The 25180-nt window shown below is 42.3% G+C and overlaps 1 protein-coding gene across 7 annotated transcripts in view; it reads left to right on the top strand.

The window, feature by feature from the left end:
- cdc42bpa (CDC42 binding protein kinase alpha) overlaps positions 1-25180 on the top strand; it is a 301642-nt gene that overhangs the window by 95784 nt on the left and 180678 nt on the right. For all 7 annotated transcript variants that reach the window (XM_033020707.1, XM_033020706.1, XM_033020708.1 and 4 more), the window contains exons 3-4: positions 8479-8562; positions 18541-18636. In XM_033020707.1, coding sequence (XP_032876598.1) covers positions 8479-8562; positions 18541-18636 — 180 coding nt within the window. The remainder of the gene's footprint in view (positions 1-8478; positions 8563-18540; positions 18637-25180) is intronic.

Here is a 25180-nt window from a genome sequence, read left to right as displayed (position 1 = left end):
TCCTCTTGCAATGATACGCTGCTTCAGAACATTTGAATGTGATCCCTGAACCAGGACGATAGCTATTTTTACCATCCTGTGTGCATTTTGAGTGATAGAACTGTACAGCATGGAAACAGGCCCTTTGGCTCACCTTGTCCAAGCCCACCAATTTGGCATACTTGATGAGTCCCATTTTCTGCATTTGGTTCATATCCCACTAAACCCGTGTGTTCTAGTTTTCTATATTCAACGTCTACTTGCAGAAAGTTGATGGTAATGGTTAAATTCTAAACTGACTTTGATTTCTACACATCGGTATTAATTGCTTGGAGAACTAGTTGTTTGGAGAACTGTGTTGCAGGTAATGATGTTTTTTCATGTCCCACATGCATGAAAGGCAATGACTATCAGTATTCCCCAAATAAGGCAAGCTTGGCACGGAGACTGGATGAAATAACTAAATAAACAACACATCTTTAAGAGTGACCGGGAGACTGATCTCATTTTTACATTTTTATTGTTACAAATCACTTGAGGTCGGCTTTTACAATTGTAATGCCATTTGGCACTCAATGAGATGATTTTTAATGTTTTCATTACATTCTACATGGACCATCTGGAATCCTAACCATTTCCTCGTTGTTATGTTAGAGCAATTTCATGATATTCAGAAGTTTTTTAGTTGCATACAATGAGATCCTATTTATGATAAATCAGTGATAGTACTGCAAAAATACTGAAGAAAATTTATCAAGGGCTTGAGATAAATCCTTAATTCTAAATCCCATGGAATCATTTGAAATTTATCTAAATTTCACATGCCATTTTGGATTATATTAGAATTTTGGCTGTAGATGTCCCATTTGGATTTGTAAGAGCTTTGGACTAATTATTAAAGAAGAAGTCAGACAATAAAGCAATGTGCTAACCTTTGGATCGTAATTGGTATCACTCACAAAATGCATAAGTAAATGATATTTTGGAGTACTTGGCAAAAAATAATGAATTCTGTCATTGATAATTCAACATTCATGCCTTCTTGATTATAAATTAACCATTGAAACCATAGAATGATTACAGTGTGGCCAGAGAACTGGCTCTATGTAAAGGTTTTTATAACCACTTTCTCAATCTGTCCAGCCGCTATCAACAAACTACGTGCATACACCCCAGAACTCTGTGTTTTTGCACCCCCTTTTGAACTGTGAAGAAAGTTTGCAGCAGGATGTTGGTCAGCCGGCAAATGGACTTGCATAGATAGAATACTTTTGGTCGGCATGACCGAGTTGGGTGAACAGGAGGTGAGGGTTACCTGAAATTGGGAGGCTCAATGTTCATACCATTGGATTGTAGACTATTCTGGTGGAATATGAAGGTTTTTACTCCAGTTTGCCTAATACTGGCAGTGAATAATGCTGAGATAGACAGGTTGGTGTGGCAATGGGAAGGGAAGTTGAAATGGCATGGAAAACCGGGAGCTTGGGATGATTGTTGCAGACAGAGCGTAGAAGTTCTACAATTTGGCTTCCTAGACTGTGCTTGGATTCGCTGATGTAAATGAGCCCACATCACTGAAACACTGAATGCAATAGACGAAGTTGGAGAAGGAGCCTGTGAATCTTTCCTCTTCAAAACTCCTTACACTCACATTAAACCTGTATCCTTTTGTTTTTGATACATCTACCATAGGAATAGGTATTCTGACTACCCTAATTCTGGCTCTTATAATTGTATAAACTGGTATCATGTTCCCCTCAGCCTGTTCAGTGAATACAAGCCTCGCGTATCCATGTTCATAAGTTCATGTCACAGGAGCAGAATTAGGTCCATTGAGCCGACTGCCATGCAATCATAGCTGATCCATCTTTCCCTTTCAACCACATTCTCCTGCCTTCTCTCTGTAATGTTTTGACATCCTTATACATCAAGAATCTGCCAATCTCTGCTTTAAAAATCCCCAAAAACTTAACCTCCACTGCAATCTGTGGTAATGAATTCCGCATATTCACCATCCTCTGACTAAGGAAATTCCTCCTCCTCTCCTTTTGAAAGGTACATCATTTTATTCTGAGGTGTGCCCTCTGGTCCGAGACTGCCCCATTAGTGGAAACATCTTCTCCACATCCACTCTATCCAGGCCTCTCACTATTTGGTAGGTTTCAATGAGGTCTCCCCTCATCCTTATAAACTTCAGTGAGTACAGACCTAGAGCCGTCAAATGCTCATCATACTCCAGGATCAACCCCAGGTAGACAAAAATGCTGTAGAGACTCAGCGGGCGAGGCAGCATCTATGGAGCAAAGGAATAGGTGACCCTTTGGATCGAGACCCTTCATCTAATCTGAAGAAGGGTCTCGACCCGAAACGTCACATATTCCTTCGCTCCATTGATGCTGCCTCACCCGCTGAGTTTCTCCAGCATTTTTGTCTACCTTTGATGTTTCCAACATCTGTAGTTCTTTCTTAAACAGGATCAACCCCCGGATCATTCCCGTATACCTCCCCTGGACTCTCTCTAACATCAGCACATCCCTCCTCAGATATGAGACTCACAACTATGCACAATATTGCAAATGTGGTCTGACCAGTACCTTATAAAGCCTCAGTATTGCATCCCTGCTTTTATAATCTAGTCCTCACGAAATGAATGCTAACATTGCATTTGCCTTCCTTACTACCGATTTCTCTATCTACTGTTTCCCATAACTAAAGTCCTACTATCTAGGGTAACAAACAGATAATCTCTTCTGCATTCTCTCCGGTACAACCACATTCTTCCAATAGCTTGACGACCAGACTATTGATTGCAAACAAATATTTTGCTTCTTCGTGATTTAATGAATATTAGCCCTTTTTCCAGCATTGAGTTCACAGGTCATTTCTCTTAAACAATGCAGATTAATCTGCTAGAGTTGATAATGCCAGCAATTTGTTTTGATGATACTGCCATTGTTGAATTAATTATTTTCTCAATTCCTGTAAGAAGTAACAAATAAGCAAAAACTATGGATTTACTTTTGGATTTCCCTTAGGTTAAACATCACTTTACAGGTCTGCGCAATGATGGGAACATTACAACATTGCTGCTTCTTATTTTTCTCTATATCACAATAGCTTATCTTTTGGTTCATATCAAAGGAGACTATGAATCAAAAGATAAACTATTGGGAAATTGAAAATTAGTTGTCGTTGCTCCTTGTGTTGCATTTTTTTCTGGCTTTTTCTAAATGCTTAGGTAAATCAATGGCACTGTCATTCCATGCCACATGCAAGGAAAATTGACAGATAAATACAGCAATAGAGAGTATGATGTGTAGTAGGGAAATACAAACGTTTGGGCTATCAAACCTAACGTAAAACATTTCTACAAATATATTCAGTAAATAAAATTGATAGGAGGGAAATTAGGACCCTTTACAAGGGGCACAGGTGTGACTATAGCCCATAATGAAACAACAGACCTATTACACAAATGCCGTTTATCCATTTCCACTATACAGGAACAACAACAGGATCAATTTGCATCGTGCAACTGGATTATCCCACAGCCAGTAGTAAATATTGGGGCAAAAGGCAGGGCGAACAAGGAGGTTCTAGGGAGGTTTTGGGAGAGAATTCCAGAACTTGAGAGTCTGTGTCACTGAATTTAAAGTGAATGCTGAAGAATTTCAAATTAAGGGAGCTCCGATATCAGAAGTTTATAGGGCTTCGGTAATGGAGAATAAACTAAGAATTAACATTTTTAAACTGAGGTGTTGTTAGCTACAAGCCAGTATCGGTCAGTGGGCACAGTCTGCGGTGATTGGGTTTAATGAATGAATGAATGAATGAATGAATAAGTTTATTGGCCAAGTATTCACAGAGAAGGAATTTGCCTTGGTGCTCCGCCTGCAAGTGACAACATGACATACAGTGACAGTTAGGAATAAAACAATAATAATAAAACATTATTGATTAAACATGTGAATTAAATAAAATACCAGAGCAAAAGGAGGCTACAGATTTTTGGTTATTGAGTAGAGCTACTACTCGTGGAAAAAAAGCTGTTTTTATGTCTGGTTGTGGCAGCTTTGCAGTCCGGAGTCACCTTCCAGAGGGAAGTGATTCAAAGAGTTTGTAGCCAGGGTGAGAGGGGTCAGAGATGATCTTACCCGCTCGCTTCCTAGCCCTTGCAGTGTACAGTTCATCAATGGAGGAAAGGTTGCAGCCAATAACCTTCTCAGCTGATCGACATTTTGCTGCAGCCTCCAGATGTCGTGCTTGGTGGCTGAGCCAAACCGGACCATGATGGAGAAGGTGAGGACAGACTCTACGATGGCAGTATAGAATTGGACTATCATTGCCTGTGGCAGATTGTGTTTCCTCAGCTGCCGCAGGAAGTACATCCTCTGTTGTGCTTTTTTGACTGTGGAGTCAAAAACACATGAGCAGCGGAGTTTTGGGTGATCTTAAATTTAGTCGGGTGTATGATGGAATAATCAAGTGGCAATAAAGATGTGGATGATGATTTCGGCATAAATTACCAGAAACAGAGGTGGCATAGTGCAAGGGAAATGGATGGGTCTTGATGGCAGCATATTGAATATTCTTTGAAATGTCACACCAAGATTGCAAAAACTTTAGTTCACTTACCTGAGGGAACGTTTGGGTTGGTGTCTATTGAATGACGTTTGTGCCCATTGAAAGAGAAAAATACTAGAGTGCAGAATATAGTTTTCAGTCTTGTAGCATTACAATTCCAGAAAAAAGTCCAATGTCTACAATCAGATAGATTGGAAGATTGGGACTAACCCCTAGTTTATTGGAGAACCATTCACAGTCTGATAATGGTGGGGAAGGAGCTATTCCTGACGTGGTTTGTGCTTTCAAGTTTCTATATCAAATGTGGATATACAATATGAATCTACAAAATGAATAAAAATTGCCTCCATCGAAATATTAAGCCATCACCTTCCTTATTCACCTTGCTTACTCTATATTTTGTAAATTGAAGGCATCTAAAACACTGCTATCTGTGTACTAATTTGCATCAAAATCCGTTGGTCTGTGCTTGGTGACCTACACTGGCACCTGGTTGAACAACACCTTATTCTTGTCTTTTTTTCTCCATGACCTGGTCTTTTTCTCCAGATCTTTAAACTTCAGATACCTGAAGTGCAGAATCATTGATTTGCAATGACGGAAACTTATTTAAGATCGTGCACCAATGAGCAAGGTGCAGTTTTACTCCCATTTATGGTACTGTGAAAAAATTGTAGTGGGCAGTTCGCTTTTTCTAATGACCCTCTCAAAAATTCTGGTGGAGAATTCGGCATATTAACCCAACAGTTATTCTTGAGAAATAATATTTATGTCAAGATCCCACGGTGGTGAGGAATGCGGAAGTGATAGCATTCCTGGAAAGAAGGAATTGGCGACGTTTCAGGTCGAGACCCTTCTACAAAGAGGCGGCTCGACCCAAAACGTCGGCAATTCCTTCTCTCCATAGATGCTGCCTCACTGCTGAGTTTCTCCAGCATTTTATGCCTGCCTTTGATTTTACCAGCATCTGCAGTTCTTTCTTAAATAGTGATAGCATTCCCATGCTTTTACTTTTCCAACTTGGGGTTTGGGTTGGAGGAGGCAATAATAATAAACCCATACTGTGAGGTACAGACTGAAGTGAGGTTCATTTAGTCTGGCGTCATTTTGGATATAGTCTGATTGGATTGTTAATACAGAAGGCAGATTTTTGGAAGAGCTACCGGTAATTTTGCAGGATTTTGTTGAAGCTCCACTGTGTTGCTGGATGTTTTTTTACGGTTAGTCATTGTATTCATTGTAGTCATTGCCAGGTCTTGAAATCTGCTCTCATCTGTCCCTTCTAATTGGGATATTAGTGCAATGCTAATCAGTGAGCACATTTATTTTCCCACCGAAGTTAGCAATCGTATAAATTCCAAACTATGTGCCAAATTGCTGCCATTTAAATTTCTCTGGGAAGTACAGCACTGATTTATAACAAAGTGCATAGCATTTAACGGATTGGAGAGTTTTCACATGAGAAAAATTTAGGAAATATTTTCAATGAATACATTTCATATTTGTGTTCTGATGAAGTATTATACATTTTGTTTGTACAGTTATTAATGGGATCTGGAAGAGAATTATATATTTCATGTCATTCTTCATCTGTTAAATCTATTTAATTAATAGACTTCTGCCTGAAATATATCTACCTGCTTGCAAATTATATACTTGAAATCCTGCAAGATCATTTTTTACCCACTATCTTCTTCCTCTCTCAAGTAATTTTCCCTTCATAGATTTCATGTGTCCAAATTGCTATGATGCCTTGTTGCAATCTAGTGATCCAAGTGGTCAGTGTTTATCTTTCTTGGCCATTCGCTGAATGGATGGGATTCACCTGACCTCTTGTCTGCTCAAGATAAGACTTTTTCCCATTTCTTTGTCATTATCTCAGTCTGGGTGAAATACATGGGCATGGTCTGATCTGTTGGCCATTGCAGGATGCCAAAAGTTGCAGAGTTCAGTGTCCACTTCAAGTCTCCAGCAAACAATCTTGCGCAAACATGAAGCTTTACTTAAGATTTTAACAGAAGTATTCATTTACCTTTCAATTTAATACGCATTGATCCACTTTGTTTTGACTTCTGTGGCTTTTAACTCTGGAAGCTGTTGCTTCTGGAACTCTGTTGTTTGGCAGCTTTGGGCTGAGCTTCAAGCTCTTTTTAATATTTCCTCTGATCAATATGATTAATGTATGATCTTAAACCACACAAATATTTGCTGTAAAAAAACAAACCCGCTGAGTATTGTTTGTGCTGCTCAACAATTTTTGGAAAATAATATTTGTTTGATCTATTCCAGTGTCTTATTTTACCTTTGTGCTTTTGAAAAAATAAAGTGAACTGCCTTGTATTTTAATTGTATTACAAAGTAATTTTGAAAATCCATCTGTTTATTGATTTATTTATTAGATATTTATCAGAGAATACTGACTTTTCAATGGAAGATTTATATTTTATTCTGTTCAGTTTTCAGATCAGATTTCAAGTACATTATTTCTCTTGAAGAACTCTTACATTTTATTCATAATATTTTGAAGAGCTATTATTGTCATGTAGATTAATCTCAGTCCTCTGGCTATTGTTTTAGGAAGTTGAGCCCATTTCAAATTCATTTCATATGAATTCCAGCTTTTAATCCCTCATTTCAGCTAGAATCTTTTACTATGCTCAATTTTTTGTTGATTTTCCTGAGAAATGTTTTTAGAATTTAAAGGACGGATAAGATACATTTGTAAACCAGGCACTGGGGTAAAGTTTAAAAAAAAAATATCCATGCAGGAATGTAGGAGATGACGAATCCTTTTAGATGCTGAGAGACACTCTAATTTCTTTATAACATCTCTTAATATTTCTTGTTCCATTCTGAGAACCTAGTTTGTTCCATATGTTGAAACGTGCCTTAAAAAACAGTTATGTGATTTGTATTTCACTGCAAGGCCAGCATTTTCTTTGTTCCATCTCTTTTGCACAGATAAAATCCTTCATCAATTTACCATTGTCTGGTTTACATTGTGCAGCGAGGTATAAAAATACATCCTGTCCCTGTAAAAAAAGTTGGACAGGCTAGATGCAGGAAGATTATTCCCGATGTTGGGGAAGTCCAGAACAAGGGGTCACAGTTTAAGGATAAGGGGGAAGTCTTTTAGGACCGAGATGAGAAAAGCATTTTTTACACAGAGAGTGGTGAATCTGTGGAATTCTCTGCCACAGAAGGTAGTTGAGGCCAGTTCATTGGCTATATTTAAGAGGGAGTTAGATGTGGCCCTTGTGGCTAAAGGGATCAGGGGGTATGGAGAGAAGACAGGTACAGGATACTGAGTTGGATGATCAGCCATGATCATATTGAATGGCGGTGCAGGCTCAAAGGGCCGAATGGCCTACTCCTGCACCTATTTTCTATGTTTATAAATGTCTTCATGTGGTGGGGAGGAGAATTACTTCTCTACCCTGGAGAACTATGAGTATATGAGAAACTCAAAGAGATTGATAGATATCTGTTTTTTCAGAAAGCAAATGATCTATGCATAGAATGGCAAAATATGATTTTTGTAAAAGATTGGTCATGTTAAATGGCAGAGTGAGCTCAAAGAGCCATGTGGTTTACTCCTATTTCTTATGTTCACAGTAGTAAATTAACTTTAAAAACAATTTGTGGCTTACAAAGTTTTAGAAATTTACTGCGCTCCTAAATGCTGCATAAATTCTCCTCCATTTCTTTATAAAACTGCTGTTCCGATCCAAGTTAAAATTCATAAAATGGAAGGATATGTGCATTGATTAGAAAGACCTAATATTATTTAGGAGCAAACTAGATCTGATCAGAGTATAACCTCTAAAATTGGCAATTGAAAGTTTAGATTAATTAGGTGATCTATTTCCAATTATTAATTAATAATTTGTAACCATCTTGTTTTTTTTATTTCAGGTTGCCGTTGTGAAATTAAAAAATGCTGAAAAGGTATTTGCCATGAAGATTCTCAACAAATGGGAGATGCTGAAAAGAGCAGAGGTACATTCAAAGTCAAGATTACGGAATCCTATTAATTGGCTTTTGTGCCCCAGTTTTAAACATAGTTGTCCAAGGTGAAATTAAATATATAAAAACATACGGGTGAATAGTGCTGGCAGAAAATGCTGCAGTGGAAATGGAGACACTAGAGACTGCAGATATTGGAATCTTGAGCAAAATACACATCTACTGTTGGAACTAGGTGGGTCAGGTAGCATCTGCGGAGGGAAATGGCTTGGGGCTTTCCTTCGTGAATGGAGTAGATGGCAGATAGCTAGTAGACCAGTTTTCACCCAACTATCTCATGTCTGCTCCAGTCTTGAAAAAGGGTGCTGACCCGAAAAGTCGCCTGTCCATTTCTTTCCCCAGCTGCCTGAGTTCCAACACCAGTTTGTTTTTTACAGTAATTTAAAGTTAAATTTCCATTCAAATGAGTGGTAGAAAACAAGGGTGTATTTTGGAGTAAATTCTGTACTTTATTGGTATTGAGGATATTATGACAGGATAAAAACAACGGACGTATACTTCAGAAATCTTCAGTCTGTAGCACCCAATATAATGTTGGAACCGTTTTTTTTAAACAAATGTAGACAATAGACAATAGGTGCAGGAGTAGGCCATTCGGCCCTTCGAGCCAGCACCGCCATTCAATGTGATCATGGCTGATCATCCCCAATCAGTACCCCGTTCCTGCCTTTTCCCCATATCCCCTGACTCCGCTATCTTTAAGAGCCCTATCTAGCTCTCTCTTGAAAGTATCCAGAGAACCGGCCTCCACTGCCCTCAAATGTAATTTGTAAAATTAGAAAATAACTTACTCAATCTTTAATTACTACTTATAAACAATCTATTGTGCTCTTCTTTGCATAATACTTTGTGTATTTATTTGTAATGTGTAATTTAATTTTAAATAAATCTGATCAGGTGTGCCCTTTGATTCATTTTCCCATTTTGTAATACCGATGAAGGCTATATCTTACCTGTTTACCTTCCCTGATCTGTACTCCTTCATGCCCCTGCCAAACACTGGAGAAACTCTGGAAGCACACACCTGAGCTCTTCTTGTATAATACATAAACCCACACGACTGCACTTATCAAGTCCTGGGATTGAACCGGTTAATTTTTGTTAACTATCCGCTGATGAGGTAAGCTGCTACACTTGACCCACCAGTTTAGGATGGGAGGAAATTAATAAGCTCTTCTGTGTGAAAATAAGAACTTAAGTAATGAGAAAGGAATGAACCTTCTGCAGATTTTCAGTACATAATAGCCGATTCATTGCCTTGTCCATGTTCATACATTTATGATGTCTTGGAGTCATGGAGTCAGACTCATGGCTCACCCCCACCTCACTTCCCTCGCTCATTGCCATCACCCATCTCTTGACCTCACCCCTCCCCTCAACCTCACCCATCCCCCTCCCCTCAACCTCACCCATCCCCTTCCCCTCAACCTCATCCACCCCCTCACCTCAACCTCACCCACCCCCCTCCCCTCAACCTCACCCACCCCCCTCCCCTCAACCTCACCCACCCCCCTCCCCTCAACCTCACCCACCACCCTCCCCTCAACCTCACCCACCATCCTCCCCTCAACCTCACCCACCATCCTCCCCTCAACCTCACCCACCACCCTCCCCTCAACCTCACCCACCATCCTCCCCTCAACCTCACCCACCCCTTCCCCTCAACCTCACCCACCACCCTCCCCTCAACCTCACCCACCATCCTCCCCTCAACCTCACCCACCATCCTCCCCTCAACCTCACCCACCAGCCCCCCTCCCTCACCCACCACCTCCCCACCTCACCCATCCCATCCTCCCCTCACTCACCCACCACCCTCCCCTCAACCTCATTCCACCATTCCTCCCCTCAACCTCCACCCACCACCCTCCCTCACCTCAACCCACCATCCTCCCCTCAACCTCACCCACCATCCTCCCTCACCTCAACCCACCACCCTCACCCTCAACCTCACCCACCCCCCTCCCCTCAACCTCACCACCACCCTCCCCTCAACCTCACCCCCCCTTCCCCTCAACCTCACCCCCCCCTTCCCCTCAACCTCACCCCCCCCCTCCCCTCAACCTCACCCCCCCCCCTCCCCTCAACCTCACCCCCCCCTTCCCCTCAACCCCACCCCCCTCCCCTCTTCTCGACCTCACTTATCCTCCTTCCCTGGTTCTCACCCATTGGCCCCACCACTGCACATCAATTGCCCTCCTCTCAGTCATATCCATCATCCCCCTCACGTCCCATATCCATCAAACCTCATTCTCCATTACCTTCATACTCCTGTCTCCTCTCGCCCCCCTATGATCAATCTCCCTTCACCTTTGTCTATCGAGCTGACCTAGCCCTCATCCATCATCGCCCCACCCACTCACCCTGGCCCTTGGTCTCACTTACTATTGCCTTCCATTTCCACCTTTCCCTTGGCCTTCAACCTCTCTTGTTCTCGACCTTATTTTGCCTTTACACTTGGCCTCAGCCTCCAACCACTCCTGGTCTCCACTCGCCCTTCAACTTTCCACCACCTTGGCTGGCCTACCCTCACCTTGCGCCACCCTCCCTACAGCCCTCACCTTGCCCCAACCTCCCTACAGCCCTCACCTTGCCCAACCCTCCCTACAGCCCTCACCTTGCCCCACCCTCCCTACAGCCCTCACCTTGCTCCACCCTCCCTACAGCCCTCACCTTGCCCCACCCTCCCTACCGCCCTCACCTTGCGCCACCCTCCCTACCGCCCTCACCTTGCCCAACCCTCCCTACAGCCCTCACCTTGCCCAACCCTCCCTACCGCCCTCACCTTGCCCCACCCTCCCTACAGCCATCACCCTGCCCCACCCTCCCTACAGCCCTCACCTTGCGCCACCCTTCCTACTGCCCTCACCTTGCCCCACCCTCCCTACAGCCCTCACCCTGCCCCACCCTCTCCAATGCCCTCACCTTTCCTGACTCCTCCCCAACTCTGCCGGCCTGTGAGTTATCTACATTCCATCAATTCTTAACTGGAGCGTTTATGATTTCACATGCTGTATGATACCAGGCATGTTAACAAAGCTTCAAGGTCCCTTTTCCCTTTTTTTTGCTTAAACGGACTTTCTCCCTAAACTTGGTCCCTTGGTCTTATAGATGTGTTGTTATTCCAATAACCCACAAATCACAGTAATTTATTTCATTGTAGTAGAGGATTGTATTCCATTTAAAATATCTTAGAAACCAGCAATTTGTTATTATTTGTAGTTACTGATTTATTTGCATTTTGTTATTTTATTTCTGATGAGGCCTCATCCTTTAGTATTCAGTATCAGTTCGATTCGGCATTCAGCATTTTGTTTTGTTCACTGATGGGTAGCGGATGCCACTTGCAAGGTCGTTTGTTACTGCCTTGAGAAGATGCTGATGATCTGTCACAGTCATAGTCAATTTGCAATTAGATTGGAAGTCTGCAGATTTTTGATTTTGAGAAGATTGAAAGAAATGTGCTATATCTCCACAGTGTGCAACCTAACGTGAACTTATAGGTAGTGATCCTCCCAGACTCCTGCTGCCCTTGTTGAGGTTGTGGTGGTTTGTGACACACATAGAGTCAGAGAAACCATGGCAAGTTGCTGCAGTGTATTTTGTAAGTTATACACAATGCAGCCATGTTGTACTTGTTGTGGAGGACAAGAATATTTAAGATCAGTGGCATTTAAGTGGGTGACTCAGCCCTGGATAGTGCTGTTGAAGCTGCACACATTCTGGCATGTGAAGACTATTCCAAAATACTCCAATATATTTCTGATGTGCACTGTAGATTGTGACCATGGTAAACCAGCCTCTGGCCTGCTCACATACCCATAGGTTTCATTTGGTTTGTCCAGGTGACTTTCAGGATATACATGTTGGGGAGAACCTGGAGAGTTCTATGCGATTGAATGGTAGGGGGGTTGATAGAAACTGTGGAAATGACATCAGTCATCTCCTACACAGTACTTGTTTAACATGTCTGCTGTTTCTATTTTCTCATAAGAACACAGCAGCTTTCAAGGCACCTGCATTATTTCAGGCAACCCTTTTTTCTAACTGTAATTATAACATTGTTGTGTCGCCTTTTTTTTTTTTTTTCAAAAAACAAAACACAAATATTTATAAAGTGTCATAAACAATATCTATAAATAAATGAAATCATATGTGTCCGAAAAGGAGCAGGAAGAAGCCAAAGCTTATTAATTCCCACCCCTTATTCAACTGCTTGTAATTATCTCATACAAATTTAGCAGCTATATGTACACCATATGTACACCAGCCGCTATATGTACACCAAATTATTTACATTTGAACACTAATCAAATATTTACAAAGCCTTATAAAAAAGAAAAAAAGAAAAAGAAAAGAAAAAACCCTTTGATATCCTTTGCTAGTTTCTTTACATCCTCTGTTTTTGCAGCTCCTCCATAGTTTCACTATGTTGACTTACATCACTCCCAATTCATTATAATTTTTCTACGTTTCCTGTTTTGGTTCTGTACTGTGCCTACCTAATTGTCCACAGAATTTGCCCTTTGTCCATATTTGCAATGATTTGAGCCACTGGGGTTCTTTTGATTTTTTCCCCTCTAATACACTTACAAATTTTCTGCTTAAACTTTTCATTTCCGTACTCTCAAAGCTTCTCCATTGTATTATATATTAATTAATGCTGTATCCTTCAGCATTTTGAGTTATACACACCTTCTCCATCCTCAGCAAAGACCCATTTATTTCTTACATCATGGCCCTTAAATTTTGTGCAGCAAGCTAAAGATAGGTCCAAGTAAATTCTGAGTATGATTAAGGTAAAGATGCATAAATTTTGTGGTGTGAAGGCAATCAAGGGGTGTGGATTGGTGTGGGAAAGTGGCCATATTTTGTTGAGTGGCAAAAGTGGGTATGAGGGACTGAATGGCCTGCTCATGCTTCTGTTTGTGTCGAGCCACTGGAATGAGCAAGGATTGTTCAACTGTTGTGAGACAATAACTTGAATGCCTTCAGTTTTGAGATTAAGTTCAGCTGTAAGCTATGTTTGACCTTAGTTGAAGGTCTGAAAAAGGACCTAAAACATCGTCTGATCATTTTCTCTACAGAAGCTGCTTGACCCGCTGAGTTCCTCCAGCACTTTGCGTTTTGCTCAAGATTCCAACACCTGCAGTTGCTTGTGTTTCCATTTGACTATAATTAGTTGTTCATAAAACATGTTCTGATCTAAATTCTACAGCTATCTTTAACTTGTCCAAAAGTGAAAAAAACTAAGTGACGGATATCTGAAAAAAAAACCAGAAACTGCTGGAAGTGCTGACCTGTTGAGTATTTCTAGTATTTGCGTTTTCATTTAACTTATCTAATGTGTTTAATTATATTGGATTGCATTTAAAAAAAATAGTTGAAGCCAATTAACTGTCTGGTATTTTCCATCTGGTTAAAACCATCCATAAATTTCCAAAATGTTCACGGTGAGATAATTATCATGTCTGACTGTTCTGACATGGCTTTGGAAGCCATTGGAGAGGGAGAACTGGGAAATAATTAGTAGATTTATTACCATCAAGGGGCCAATTTCACTCAGTCATAGCAAAGCACAAATCTTTTTATAGCCTATGTATTGCAGTTAGATTTTATTTTTATCTATATAATGAAAAAAATAATGAGAAAGGAAAGGGTACATTTTATGGACTGTCATGCCTTTCAACGTATCAGCACAGAAATTGAATCAATTTGGCGACAAAAGTGAAGCTGCAGCCTCATAATCTACCATGCTAAGCACCATTATTTTTTCGTCTAAAACAAATGCACACAGAAGTTTGACTTGTCTGGGATCATTTATCTAACTATTATTCTCTTCCTTCTCTGTAAAAGTGGACTAAAGGAATCCTATTAAGCACACTCCTTGTAAGTCTGTGGTACAGTGAGCTAATTTTTAGGTTGAGTCCTTCCACTGTGTCCCTTTTGGTATCGAAGGGCAAGCTAATTATTTATACCTTCACTTGAAAGAAGCATCTTAAATTGGAACACAATATTCTGTGGAGAACAGACGGAATAGAAAGTCAGAAATAAATGACTAAGTCAATAACAAAGGTGTCTAAAATCAGAGGGTTTAGGTTAGGGTAAGGGGTAAGCGGTTTCAAGAGGATCTGAGGAAGAGCTTTTATCCCTAGAGGACCATTGGAATCTGCAATTAACTGTCTGAGTGGATATGGAGGCAGAGATTCTCACAACACTAAAATATCAGTACCAGGTGCACAACCTTTTATCCGAAAGCCTTGGGACCAGACACTTTTCGTAATTCAGAATTTGTCGGCCTTCGGAATGGAAAATCTTTAGCGTAGATTTTAATGGCTGGCTCAGTGGTAGAGCGCTCGGCTCATATCCGCAAGGTCGCGAGTTTGCGCCTTGATCCCGGCAGTTACTCGGTCGCGAGTTTGAGTCTTCAATGTCGTTTTTTCTTGCAGAATAAATGTCTGTATGAAATGCAGTGTGTTGGATGAATTCCTGAATTTGTAAATGTGCCCGCAGCATTGAATCACCTCTCGCACTCATGTCACCCTAGCGGGGCTACATGCCCTTAGGCGGCCTAGCTCGGGGATTCTTGAATCCCCGAGCTAGGTCGCGAGTTTGCGCCTCGATCCTGGCAGTTACTCGGTCGCGAGTTTGAGTCTTCAATGTAGTTTTTTCTTGCAGAATAAATGTTTGTATGAAATGCAGTGTAGGAGAGGTGTACTGACTGTGTGGGCAGAACTTTGGAAGTGATTGCCCACCAGTTAAAAAAGCCGCTGTGTCTCCCTGTCCCTGGGATAGCAGGGGGCGATCAAACAGCACAATACCCCCCTCCCCCTCCAACTCCAGAGGAATCTGCTCCCCGATGGGCCGCTACGGCGACAAGTGGCAGTTTGCCCACAGCCCGAGCTGCGCCCCCTCATCCGCCACCCCAAGAACAAGACGTACCTTGCACACCATCAGCTTCTGCCCCTACGTGTTCCTCTGGAGTTGGAGCGGGGCTGGGCTGGAGTTGCTGCTGGCTGTGGGTCTCTGGGATCTCCGTGCTTGCAGTGGGCCTGGGGGTCGGTGTCCCGTTGGTCCTGACGTCTCCGGCCACCTTCCTGGACTGGAGCTGAGACTGGAAACTGTACCGCCCTTGCCCCCTCCCTCTGCAACTGCAAACAACCCCACTCTCCTGCAAGGGCGGTACAGTTCCCGGAGAATGGCAGGTGGCCGGAGACGTCAGGACCAACAGGAACCCGCTCCCCGATGGGCCCCTACGACGCCCCGAGCTGCGCCCCGTCATCCGCAACCCAGGTTCCTCTGTAGTTGGAGCGGGGCTGGGCTGCTGTTGGCTGTGGGTCTCTGGGATCTCCGTGCTTGCAGTGGGCCTGGGGGTCGGTGTCCCGATGAGGGGGCGCAGCTCGGGGAACGGCTTCTGGTGGTCCTGACGTCTCCGGCCAGTTTGCAGTTTTCCTCTGGAGTTGGAACGGGGCTGGGCTGCTGCTGGCTGTGGGTCTCTGGGATCTCCGTGCTTGCAGTGGGCCTGGGGGTCGTTGTCCCGTTGGTCCTGACGTCTCCGGTGACTGGCACTGACCTGCTGGTATCGCCGACGTGAAGACAGTGCAAAACCCCCGCGCCGGTGCAATGAGAGCGGGGAGCTGGAGAGGGGAGGGAAGGGGTCACACACATGGCCGGGAAGCAGAGGGGTGTAGGTGAGGTGAAACTTAAGGGAGCGACAATCTGCTGCTGCCTGCCCGCTGAGTTAAAAAGTTCCCACGCAAGACTCACGATACACTGTGTATCGTGAGTCTACCGTGGGAACTTTTTAACTCAGCGGGCAGGCAGCAGCATATTGTCAATTATTAACTCTCCCGCGCAATATACCCTCACCTTCTCTTTTATGAATGGGGATTTAGTTCCCCTTTCTTCGAGGACCGACCGGAGGTTCCGCTGTCACCTCTGCGGGCCGCCCTCGGTGAACGTTTTCAAGGACCTTTCTTCAAGGACCGAAAAAATGTCCGCTATTCGGAGGTTTTCGTTATTTGGATCTTCGGATAAAAGGTTGTGCACCTGTATTAGTGCTTGAATTGCCAATGTTGTGGACTAAATGTTATTGATTAGAATTAGCAAAGAAAGGTACAATAATTGGCATGGACACGGGGAGGTGGTTGGTGTCGGGAGGAGGAGTGTTGTGGTGAAGAGAGTGTTTTGGTGCTGCATGTCTCTATGAACACGTTAAATATTCTTGCAATTTCTATTATTGGACACAAAATGTGCCCTCCATAATGTTTGGGACAAAGACCCATCATTTATTTATTTGCCTCTGTACTCCACAATTTGAGATTTGTAATAGAAAAAAATCACATGTGGTAAAAGTGCACATTGTCAGATTTTAATAAAGGGTATTTTTATACATTTTGGTTTAACCATGTAGAAATTACAGCAGTGTTTATATATAGCCCTCCCATTTCAAGGCACCATAATGTTTGCGGGACAGCAATGTCATGTAAATGAAATTAGTCATGTTTAGTATTTTGTTCCATATCCTTTGCATGCAATGACTGCTTGAAGTCTGCGATTCATGGACATCACCAGTTACTGGGTGTTTTCTCTGGTGATGCTCTGCCAGGCCTGAATTACAGCCCTCTTTAGCTTATGCTTGTTTTGGGGGCTAGTCCCCTTCAGTTTTCTCTTCAGCATATAAAAGGCATGCTCAATTGAGTTCAGATCGGGTGACTGACTTGGCCACTCAAGAATTTACCATTTTTTAGCTTTGAAAAACTCCTTTGTTGCTTTAGCAGAATGTTTGGGATCATTGTCTTGCTGTAGAATGAACTGCCGGCCAATGAGTTTTGAGGCATTTGTTTGAACTTGAACAGATAGGATGTATCTATACATTTCAGAATTCATTATGCTACTACCATCGGCAATTGTATCAACAATGAAGATAAGTGAGCCAGTACCTTCAGCAGCCATACATGCCCAGGCCATAACACCCCCACAACTGTGTTTCACAGATGAGGTAGCATGCTTTGGATCTTGGGCAGTTCCTTCTCTCCTCCATACTTTGCTCTTGCGATCACTCTGATATAAGTTAATCTTCGTCTCATCCGTCCACAAGACCTTTTTCAAGAACTGTGGTTGCTCTTTTAAGTACTTCTTGGCAAACTGTAACCTGGCCATCCTATTTTTGTGGCTAACCAGTGGTTTGCATCTTGCAGTGTTGCCTCTGTATTTCTGTTCATGAAGTCTTCTGCGGACAGTGGTCATTGACAAATCCGCATCCGACTTCTGAAGAGTGCTTCTGATCTGTCGGACAGGTGTTTGGAGATTTTTCTTTATTATAGAGAGAATTCTTCTGTCATCAGCTGTGGAGATCTTCCTTGGCCTACCAGCCCCTTTGCGATTAATAAGGTCACCAGTGCTCTCTTTCTTTTTAATGATGTTCCAAACAGTTGATTTTGGTAAGCCTAAGGTTTGGCTGATGTCTCTAACATTTTTATTCTTGTTTCTCAGTCTCATAATAGCTTCATTGACTTTCATTGGCACAACTTTGTTGCTCGTGTTGATATACAGCAATAAAAGTTTCCAAAGGTGATGGAAAGACTGGAGGAAAGACTAGGCGCTGAGAGCTCACTTACACCTGCATCAAGGCTGCAATTAGACACACCTGAGCAATTACAAACACCTGTGAAGCCATGTGTCCCAAACATTATGGTGCCTTGAAATGGGGGGACTAGGTATAAACACTGCTGTAATTTCTACATGGTAAAACCAAAATGTATAAAAATGGCCTTTATTAATATCTGACAATGTGCACTTTAATCACATGTGATTTTTTCTATTACAAATCTCAAATTGTGGAGTACAGAGGCAAATAAATAAATGATGGGTCTTTGTCCCAAACATTATGGAGGACACTGTACTACTGTTCTGATGTAATTTTGTATGCAAACATTTTATTTTTAACAGACTGCCTGCTTTCGAGAAGAACGGGATGTGTTAGTAAATGGAGACAGCCAATGGATTACCACATTGCACTACGCTTTCCAGGATGATAATTATTTGGTAAGTTTAATAACGTTTGAGCTTTTCTTTTCTTTTAATTTAGTTTAATTTAGAGATACAACGTGGAAATAAACCCTTTGGCCCACCTCGTCCACGCCGACCAGTGATCCGCGCATACTAACACTATCCTACACACATTAGGGACAATTTGCAATTTTACCAAACAAATTAACCTACAACCTGTACGTCTTTGGCGTGTGGGTGGAAATCGGAGCTCCAGGAGAAAACAACGAAGGTCACGGGAAGAACGTACAAACACCAAGCACCCAAACTAGTACAACAAACTCCAAGACAGGATCAAACCCGGGTCCCTGGCCTGTAAGGCAGCAACTCTACCGCTGTATCACTCACTGTGCTGCCCAATTTTGTTTACATTTATACTAAATGGTTAATTTTTATCTCTGTTTAACAATTGTGCAATGCACTAATTCCTGCTTCGGGAAATTACATTTGGCTTCCATTGTCCCGTACAAAATGAATTAAGGCCGGTATAATTGCTATGATCACTTTAAATAGTAGGACATTTGGACAGGTCCATGCTTATAAAAGGTTTGGAGGGATATTGGTCTGATGTAAATAGCTTGGTTAGTCAGCATGGATGTGCTGGGTCTGGGGGCCTATTTCCGTGCTGTTTAACTCTATGACTGTTAAGCTTTGCTCAGTTCATTTAGTAGGGGAATGAATGCCTAAACTTTCATAAAAAGGAAAGGGCTGGTTGAATATGGGAGCCAGTAGATTAATAAGTAACTTATTTCACCCTAAAGATTTGGCCTTCTGTGTCACAAGAGAAAACCTGCTTTTAACATGCTAATTTATCTTTTAGTTAATATAACAATAATAAATATGGATATTAATTTAAAGCTAAACGCTTCAAGGGTCCAAGCGCTGATGTTACGCACGCTGTGTTAATTTTATGCTCTTTTGTATAAAACCATCTACAAAAGGGGTGATTTCGATGTGTACTGTCTTTAAAAGTGATTTAGAACTCTAGACATAAATTTCTGCTTTTACAAATCAAGATATTACACACATATGTATGTGTGTTGAAAGGTCTCCCACAATGGTCTTGCTAAGTTAGAGCTTATAGCAATTTATTCCTCATGATGCACAGCATATTACCAAATTTAGTGATTTATTGGGATTCTAAAATGTTAAATTGTATTTTTATTATTTAGTATTTAAAAAATGGAGATGTGATTTTCAGTTTTGAATTTTGTGTTTAAGATAATTGTCCACATGCGAATCTTGATTGCTATTACATATTTATTTAACCATCAAACTAAAGTAGTTGTCATTTTAACCCCTGGACGTAAGGAAAATACTGCGGGTAGGTATGAAATAATCCGCAGGAACTGGAATGTTTTATTCAGAGATAAGGGGAAGAGTGCATTTGTAGATGAAAGAATGATATCAGAGTATGTATGGACAGCCAGATGAGTTAGACTGGCTGTATCTTTGGCCGACAGATAGACACTTATCTCACCTCCAGTTCCCTCGCCTCTACTTTAAGTCTGAAGAAGGGCCCCATGTTTTTTTTCCAGAGATGCTGCCTGATCTGCTGAGTTTTGTGTCTGTCTCTAGCTGACATGTTGATCTATACCAGTGACGGAAATGGCTACCAAGATATGGAGGGGACCGGGGGACAGGGGGGACACAATTTCTTGGCGGTCACGCGCGCGCACACACACACACACACACACACACACACACACACACACACACACACACACACACACACACACACACACACACACACACACTTCGAAGGCTTCTGCCTTGGGTCCTGTGAACGGTCATTACAGCTCAACTCTGCCAGTCTCGCTGGGTTAAACTACAGCCCTGCCTGGACTGACGGAATACCAGTCCGGAGCCGTGGAGCTAGCGCTGCTTCTCCATACTGGCTGTAAGCCTGGGCCATATTTCCCTTAAGTCCAAGCAGGTGCTCTAGGTTAACCCGGCAGGAGAGGCAGAGTTGAGCTGGGTTTAGCACTGCTTCTCTGCGCTGGCTGTGGGCCTAGGGGCACCGCGCCCCTCTGACTCCCGGCGTCACTGGCCACCCCCGGGCGTGGGGGGGGGGGGGGCAGTCGGGTGGCGATGGGGATGGTCCAGTGGAGGTTCGGCAGCAATTGCAGCGCCGGAGACCCGTGATCGATCCTAGCTGCAGATGAGGCGCAGGTCTGTGTCCAGCAAAGATCCTATCATTGGTGTCCAGGACTGTCGTTGTGACCCTATAACCTGGGGACACCTCCCTCCTCCAATCATCGCACTCAATCATCATGTCCCGCCCCCATTGCCCGCTGAACGATGTCTCTTTCGTCCAATGGGAGCCCTTGATCAGCAGTCCCACCCCCACTGTCTCGCGGAAAGCGAAGATTTCACCGGGTTTTAAAATCCGGATTACAAAGTTTGGGGGGGGATCGTCCCCACCTCTCAAAACAGAGGGGGGTCCCTCCTGCCCCCCCCTCCCCGGGATTTTTGCCCCTGATCTATACAGCATTTTTACACCTTCTGAAAATGAATCGGGTAGTGATAAGATCAGTTGTGGGTGTTAATGTGTTACAACTGAGGTTTTAAAAGTCTGTAAAGTGAAACCTGAAGAATGATTGAATTCCACAGTTTTACCATTCTTCTGAGACAAATATGATTTGGTGGTGTCTTTAATATCATTTGGATTGCAACATGCTTGGTGAGAGAAAGGGCAGATTATAGGTGCCTTTCATAACCACATGATATCACAACCAATGAAGTGTGTTCAGTTATGATGAAGGAAATGATCCAGCAAATATATTCAAATCAAGGTTCAATAAGATAAAACATGAGAAAAATTGGCGATCGAATATGCTAGTTGCGGGAATAATGTTATCGAGGGCACTAAATCATTCACTCCATAGTGCTGAATGCATGATACTTGACACTTCACTGGACAGGTTGATTCCCTGAGAGTGCAACACTCCCTTAATACCACATAACTGCCAGCAGACATAACATACTTAAATTTCTGAAGTGGCACTTCAACACAAAACAATCTTACTCAGCACAAAGAATTGCCACATATCCTAAAATAGGAAATTGAGTGGGGAGAACAAGGGAAGAACGTTCAGTCTTATTGATTGAAATTTAAAAAAATGAAAGAAAAGTAGTGTGAGAGTGAGGATGAGGCCACCCCCAATTCTGTTTTTTTGCATCAATATTATAAGAGGTTTGAAGTTTAGAAATAGGGAAATATTGTTACAATAATGTAGGGTATTGGTGAGGCTACACCTGGAGTACAGTGCACAGCTTTAGACCTTTTTTTAAAGAAAGAAGATTCACTCTGCTTATTTCTGGGTTGAGAGGACAGTGTCATCATGAGCGGCTAAAGAAATTAAATCTATATTCTTTAGAGTTTGGAAGAGGCGATCTTACAGAAATGTATACAATCATGATCATAATATGATTAGTTTTAATCTGCAATTTGAGAAGGAGAACGTTAAATCGAAAGTGGCAGTGATGCAGTTGAACAAAGGGGACTATGAAGGCATGGCAGGATGGCAGGAATTTGGTGTTTTCTATGTTTCTATGAGGAAGCAACAGGATAGATGTCGGATGTTTTCACCAGTGGGAGAGTCGATTAAGAAACCATGGCTAGAAGCTTAGGGGTACTCAAAAAAATGGAGAAACATAGAAAATAGGTGCAGGAGGAGGCCATTCGGCCCTTCGAGCCAGCACCGCCATTTATTGTGATCATGGCTGATCGTCCCCTATCGGCTGATCGTCCCCTATCAATAATCCCGTGCCTGCCTGTCCCCATATCCATTGACTCTACTAGCCCCTAGAGCTCTATCTAACTCTCTTAAATCCATCCAGTGACTTGGCCTCCACTGCCCTCTGTGGCAGGGAATTCCACAAATTCGCAACTGTAGGAACTTCTTGCAGACCATCTCTGGAATTCGCTGGAGTCTCTGGAACCCTGAGTTTGTGGAGGCTAGATTATTGTGGGTATTTAAAGAGGAAGTAGAGGTAGTAGCAGTTAGAGAAGAAATTTCAGGAGCCCAGTCTGAGATATATGAATCATTGTTAGACACGAGTGAGGTGTCAGAAGACTGGAAGGTGGCTGATGTTGGCTTATGTTTAAGGAAAAGCATGGGAACTGTAGACTAGAATTCTGAGGGATAAGATACATATGCATTTGGATAGACAGTGGCTGATTAGGGATAGTCAACATGGTTTTATACTTGGGAGATAGTGTTTTCTGAAGTAGGTTGACAAGGGCAAAGCCATTGACGTTTCTATGTGGACTTCAGCAAGGCCTGTAATAAGATTTCACAATGTTGATTGCTCTGGAAGGTTAGTTTGCATGATATCCAGGGAGAGCTAGCTGCCTGGGTAAGAATTGGCTACATGGAAGAGGGTGATGGTTGAGGGATGTTTTTCGGACTGGTGGTCTGTGACGTCAGCCTCAGGGATCGGTGCTCATTCCTGTTTGTTATATCAATGATTTGGAAGAGAATGTACAAGGCAGGATTAATAAGTTTGCAGATGACACTAAAGTGGATTGTATCGTAGACAGTAAAGGTGGAAGTGAAGTGAGGAATTTGATCAGCTGGGCAAGATGGTTGAGAAATGGCTAATGTCTAGTTTAGTGCAGATAAGGGGAAGGTGTTGCATTTTGGGAAGGCAAAGCAGGGCAGGACTTTCACAGTAAATGACAGAAGCCTGGGCAGTGTTCTGGAGCAGAGGGATCTTGGAGTACAGATACATAATTCCCTGATAGTGGGATCACACGTAGATAGGGTGGTCCCAAAAGTGGTACACTGGCCTTCATCAGTCAGGATATTGAGCCTAGAATTTTGGAAGTTTTGTTGCAGTTGTACAAGTCGTTGGTGAGGCTGCATTTGGAGTATTGTGTTCAGTTTTGGTCACTCTGCTCTTGAAAGGATACCATGAAGTTGGAATCAGTGCAGAGAAGATCTATGAGAATGTTACCAAGACTCTAGGGCCTGAGGTATGGGGAGAGGTTGGGCAAGCTAGGACTTTATTCCTTGGAGCGCAGGAAGCTGAGGGGTGATCTTATGGAGTTGTATAAAATCATGAGGGCAGGCACGTGCCCTTAGAGTAATCAAGGTTGGCACTGCCTACCCTCACTAAAATTATAAAATGGTATTGATTAAATATAAATAGTAAAGGCATGGGAGAATTTTGCCTATCTAAGAGATCGATCTCTTTCAGAATGAAGGAGATTTGGAATCCTTGGGCAAATTGAATTGTTACTTTCGTTATTTTTATTTTTAATTTTTATGGAGAGGAGAACATCTGCGCATGCGCAGTTTAAGATTTTTTTTTTAAAGCCAACTGACTGCCTACCCTGAGTAATTACTCACGGCACGTGCCTGCATGAGGGGAATAGCTACGGTGAACACACAGAGTCCTTTATCCAGGGTTAGAGAAACAAGAATCAGAGGACATTGATTTAAGATGTGAGGTGAGGGGAAAGATTTAATTTAAACCTGAGAGGCAACATTTTCGCTTAGATGGTGATGGGTATATGGAATGAGATGCCGGAGGAGGTAGTTGAGGCAGGTACTATCACAACATTTAAAAGAGACTTGGACAGGTTCATGGATAGGAAAGTTTCAGAGGAATATGGGGCAAATGCGTCTTCGTCAGCATGAGGCATCTTGGTTGGCCTGGACAAGTTGGACTGAAGGGCCTGTTTCCATGTATGACTTCATGTCTCTATGACGCCAGATAAATGTTTGAAAGATTAAGGATTTAAAGGATGTGACTAACTAACATAGGAGAAGAGGCCATGATCATATTGAATATTGAGGCAGGTTTAATTAGGCTAAGTGGCTACTCTTGCTATATTCCGACGATAGACTCCTGCTCCTAATTTGAATGTTCATATGGATTAAAAAATGGTCAATGCAGAAAGCTATGGAAAATGGTTCATTAGTGTTTTAGGATTTGAGGGTTGTTATCAGTAGGGTTCCATAAGATTTGTAACATGGTTCCTTGGTTTTTTGATATATAACTTAATGATTTTTCGACCTAAGGGGCATGATAAAGAAGTTTGCATATGATTCAAAATTCTCCCCGTGACCTGCATGGGTTTTCCCTGGGAACTCTGGTTTTCTCCCGCATTCGAAAGACGTACAGGTTTGTGGGTTAATTGGCTGCGGTAAAATTGGAAATTGTCCCTCGTGTGTGTAGGATAGTGTTAGGGTGCAGGGATTGCTGTTCACACAGACTCGGTCGGCTGAAGAGCCTGTTTCCGCGCTGTATCTCTAAACTAAAAAGAAATAAGCTGGTTGGAAATAATTGACCTTTGTTTTTTACCTTTATCTACTTATATTAAATATCTTCACTTCTGTGAGAGTTGGCAGATGTTGTGCAGGCAGAGGTAGTGAGCTCACTGATTTTGGATGTGAGACAGGCCAGGAAATGTATTTTATACATGTACATCTGGTCTATATTAGATAGTTTAATGGAGAACCACAATATTTGAGTGACTGAAAGCAATGATTTGACTGAAGAATCAAATCATTGCTTTAGCTCAGTTTCA

The sequence above is a fragment of the Amblyraja radiata genome, chromosome 5 (assembly GCF_010909765.2).
Source record: "Amblyraja radiata isolate CabotCenter1 chromosome 5, sAmbRad1.1.pri, whole genome shotgun sequence".
Classification (NCBI taxonomy): Eukaryota; Metazoa; Chordata; class Chondrichthyes; order Rajiformes; family Rajidae; genus Amblyraja; species Amblyraja radiata.
This window is presented reverse-complemented; position numbering and strand designations above follow the sequence as displayed.